This window comes from Chinchilla lanigera, unplaced genomic scaffold, assembly GCF_000276665.1.
Source record: "Chinchilla lanigera isolate Chin_1 unplaced genomic scaffold, ChiLan1.0 scaffold00015, whole genome shotgun sequence".
NCBI classification, from domain to species: domain Eukaryota; kingdom Metazoa; phylum Chordata; class Mammalia; order Rodentia; family Chinchillidae; genus Chinchilla; species Chinchilla lanigera.
In genome coordinates, this window is record NW_004955416.1 from 8,317,644 (window position 1) to 8,322,238 (window position 4,595).

The 4,595-nt window shown below is 56.0% G+C and overlaps 1 protein-coding gene across 1 annotated transcript in view; it reads right to left on the reverse strand.

Moving 5' to 3' along the window:
• The window catches only part of Ltk (leukocyte receptor tyrosine kinase), a 9,160-nt gene extending 7,340 nt beyond the window's left edge, over nucleotides 1–1,820 (reverse strand). The window contains exons 1-3 of the mRNA XM_013512414.1: nucleotides 1,778–1,820; nucleotides 712–1,004; nucleotides 171–321 (exon numbers count right to left, since the gene is read on the reverse strand). Of these exons, the coding sequence (XP_013367868.1) occupies nucleotides 171–321; nucleotides 712–1,004; nucleotides 1,778–1,820 (487 nt within the window). The remainder of the gene's footprint in view (nucleotides 1–170; nucleotides 322–711; nucleotides 1,005–1,777) is intronic.
• Between the last annotated feature and the right edge of the window lie 2,775 nt (nucleotides 1,821–4,595).

The following is a 4,595-nucleotide window of genomic DNA, read 5'->3' on the forward strand; positions in this document are numbered from 1 at the left end:
TCGCCTCCGCCGCCGCGTGCTGGCCGGCCAGCCCCGACTCTCCGAGGCACACGAGCTGGCTTTCCGGGCTCCCCTGCGGGCACCGGGCAAGATTGGCACGGCCCCGGCCCCACCGCGCTGCGCGGGCGCCCAACCCCTTCCAGTCCCCGGCTGCCCGCCCGGCCACTCACCCCGGGGCAGGCGTCCGCCCCCTGCTGTCCCACCAGGATGAACAGCGTCTCCCCACGGTCGAAGGAGAAGACCGCCGACACGAAGACACCGCGCGCCCGCGGCAGGTGGCTCTGGGCGCCTTTGCCGCCCGCGGCTCCGTAGGCTGAGATCCTGCCGGGAGAGGGTGCTGGGTCCCGGCTCTCGGCACCGGTCGGTGACCTGGCGGCTCCAGGACTTTTTAATCTGAGAGCCTTAGAGACTTGCAACGGACTCTGGAGGGATGGGAAGCTAGGTTTGCACATCAAAACCGTTAGATTCCAGGAGTTCTAATGGAGATGGCGGGAAGTTCAAGCCCCTCTGGGCGCCGCCCTTGGTCACAGGCTCCAGGCCACCGTGAGCTCGCGAGCTCGGTGCCTGCCGCCGCCCATCCCGTGGTCCCGCCGAAAGAGGGACACTCAAGGGCGCTGGGAATGCGCCAAGACCGGTACTGGGGGCACGTGACCTGCCTTCCCGACTGCAGGCCCTCGGACGGCAGGTCGCCGCCACCGGCCAGGCACTTACAGATAATGCCCTGGGCTTGGCACCCGCCACAGCTGCACGCCTCGGAGCGGCCCGGAGTCCCCCACCGACACCACCGCGCTGTGCCCCGCGTACGCCCTGTCGCACTGTGCTTGTGTGGGCCCCCGCCGGCCGCTGGCCCCGCAGGTGGAGAACAGCCAAGGGCCCTCGGTGCCTGAGGCAGGAGGAAAGGGTCCTCGAGGTCCTGGCCGGGGCTGCGGGACTGGGGATCGTGAGCAAAAGAAAGGGGAGGAGCCCGGAGCTCACCGAGAGGACTTGGGTCCGGTCCGCTAGTCAGGAAGGTAACTTTTGGGTCCCAGGGGCTGGGAACTGGCAGCGGAGGGGGCGAGGATGGAAGAAAAGGCGCCTGGGCCACTGAGCTGGAGCAGAGAATGATCCCTGGAAAGCGGCAGGGAGACAGGTTGGGAGAGGGCGCAGGATGTTAAACGGGGCTGCGGGGACAGATAAGAGACAACCTTCAACCGAGCCAGGCAGCCAGGCGTGGTGCACGCCTATCCTAACACTCTGGGAGGCTGAGGCAGGATTGCAAATTCAGGTCTGGTCTGGGCAATTTATTGACTTAGTGAAACACTGCTCAAAATAAACAACACAAAAAAGCTTAGTGCTAAGGCTCTGGGTGCTGAAAACAAAACAGAAAACACTCCCAACTGCCAGCTCTCGCTGCTCGCAGCCACACCCCTAAGTCCCTGCAGCCAGTGCCCACTCAGTCGAGGAAGTCCGCCGCCACGCAGCGCGGCCGGAAAGCCCCCGGCTGATACCTGGCCAGGTTGCCTTCCCCGTGAACAACTTGAGCACCGCCCCGAGCCGGGTTGTGCTGTTGTCCCTCCCCAGGTAGGCCAGGGACCTCAGGGCTTGTCCCTCCTTCCCAAACTGCGCGCTCGGATTTGGAAGCGCCCCGCGGTTCTTGGATTTACACCCTACAGACTAGAGGCCGCGAAGGTCCAAAGGTCCCGGAGACACCACAGCGACCTGTTCTGTCGCTGCCCGCGGACCCTAACCCTAGGATGCTCTTCAGCCTGGCAGGTTCTGCCGGACACCCCGCACTCACCCGCAGCTCCGAGCCACAGTAGCAGCCGGCCTGAGAGGCCCATCGCCCCTTCTGCGCCCCGCAGAAACTGCCCTCTCAGACCACCGCGGCCCTTGGCGGCAGCTCACAGGGGTGCCTAGCGGTCCGCGAGCTGTCCTGGGGACCTAAAGCCAGCCTGGCCACGCCCACTTCAGACCCTAGTGAGCTAGAAGGAAGGGGCGGGGCGAGAGGCAGTGAGGGCCCGAGGCTTTACAGGCTGGCCTTGTGGGGGCCCCACCCGGGACTCGCATCTGTCGCGGACTGCCCCAAGATATGATCGGCTGGGCTCGAGCTAAGGGGGGAGGTTTCCATACAGTACCCGTTTGAGGCAGCACCCTGGAAAGTGGCCAGCTACATCTCAGGCACTCCAGGAACTTCTAGGTTTCCTGGGCCAGGAGACAGTGTGTGTCTTCTGGGTGCTGGTGGGTGTGATCATGCATGGGAAGGACTAGTCTTTTCACTGCCGTCGTGGCTGCAGGCGGAATCTCCTGGACACCATGAGAAACGATTTTCTGTGTTCACTGTCCTGTTCATGTTGTGAACAGTGTACTGTGATGAGCAGATGCCGGGAGGTCTGAGCACTAGTGCTAGCATGCCTAGTCACCGCTAAGGTGCAAGGCAGAGCAGGGCACTGCTCTGAGACGGTGCCACCACCACCTGCGAAATCCCAAGGAGGGAAATGGCTCCCAGGCAACTGGAAGAGCCAGTTTCTGCCTTGTTTTTGTATTTTGGGTCCTCAAGCTTTTATTCCAAATGCCCCACACCCAAATGCACACTATAGAGAGAACTTGGTCTTTGCACTGAACTATGTTCCTACCCTTAAAATTTTTTGCGGGGGGACAGGGTCTTACTGAGTTGCCCAGGCTTGAACTTGACATCCTTCTGCCTCAGGCGCTGTGACTGCTGGGATTACAGGCATACTTTACCCTGCCTAGCTTCAAAGGTCTATTTACTTTTTTCCTTCCTTCCTTCCTTCCTTCCTTCCTTCCTTCCTTCCTTCCTTCCTTCCTTCCCTTTCCTTCCTCCCTCCCTCCCTCCTTCTTTCTTTCTTCTTTTTTTCTTTTCTTTTCCTTTCTTTCTGGCATGCTTTACCCTGCCTAGCTTCAAAGTTCTTTTTCTTTCCCTTTCTTTTCTCTCTCTCTCTCTCTCTGAGACAAAGTCTCACAGTATACTTTAGGCTGCCCCTGAACTCACTGCATAGCCCAGGCTGGCCTCGAACTTGCAGCAATCCTCCTATCTCAGAATCCCAGTGCTAGGATTACAGATGTGTGCCATCATGCCCCGCTCAAACTACTTAAAGGCTGAGTAATACAAGACACCTCAAAACAAGTTATTATAGTTAGCTATATGATAAGAGTCTGAGTAAATAATGCTAGGTGGGCCAAGCATGGTGCAAGCACCTGTACTTGCAGCTATCTGGGGAGGCTTAAGGCATGAGGATTACAAATTCAAGACCAGCCTGGCCAATTTAGCCAGCCTGTGTCTCAAAATAGGAACGGGACAGGGGATGCAGCTCAGCACCCCCTGGGTTCAATCCCCAGTATTGAGGGGGAAAAAAGCTAGGTGTAGCCACAAGAGTATTTTAGTAAAAACTGGTACTCATGGCCGAGTTAACAGCAGACATACTGCTATGAGGTGAAGACTCACTTCACAAGGTCTCAGTAAACCACAGATTCTCAATGTGGTTGGTTTTGGACAGCAACACCAGTAACACCTGGGAACTCATTAGAAATGCAAATTCTTAACCCCATTCCAGATGCACTGAATCAAGCCAGATGTGGTGGCACATGCCACTAATCCCAGCACTTGGGAGGCTGAGGCAGGAGAATTGACATGAGTTGAAGGCCAGCCTGGGCTACCGAGTGAGCTCAAGGGCAGTCTGAACTATATAGCAAGACCCTGTCTCGAAAAACAACACAAAACAGATATACTGACTCAGAAACTCTCGTGGCAGTGGCCAGAAATCTGTTTAAACATGTTTACAGGGAATTTTTGTCATGTAAGTTTGAGAACTGTTACACAGACAGATACAGTAACTGCTTAATAAAATCTAGTGGACAGCTCTGTATTCAGCAACTCCATCTCTGGAGAGTGGGCTCTACTTACTAACAGGGCCAGGGCCAGCACGCTGCACTCACTCTGCAGATAGAATGCTGGTAACTCTATACAGCAATGAGTATAAGCCTAAGTGTCAGAATTCAGACAAAAGAAAGATCTAGAAATTCTGCCAGGATGAAGAGATGAACCAGTTAATGCTCTCATCTACTTCTTCCAGCCCTGGTCCTGCACTGGGATGGTGTCGTATAGCACAGCTTTGCACCACACCAATGTCTGATGACCTTGTCTCAGGAGTAGAGTGGAAACGGGACCATAGACGCTGCCCCGTGGAGGATGTCTATGCTCACAGAGTTCTTCTGAAGTACCCCATTCCCAAAAGCCATTACCCTGGCCTGGCTCCACTCAGGAACTAGAACCTGCACTATTGCGGTCCCCAGCTGTGGGCTCAGCTTTCACTGCCCACTCACCATTCCTCTACCACCTCTCTCTTCCTTCAAATAAGCTATCCCTCCACGCCAACTCTGAACAAATGTAACTAAAATCAACCCGGCCGGGCATGATAGTGCATCCTGTAATCCCAGCACTCGGAGGCTGAGGGAGGAGGATGCTGTGAGTTCAAGGGCAGCATGTGCTATTACACAGTGAGTTCATGGTCAGGCTGCACTACATAACTGTCAGCCTGCATTATATAAGTAGATGTCTCAGAAAAAATAAAACAAAACAAAAACAAAATCAACCCAAA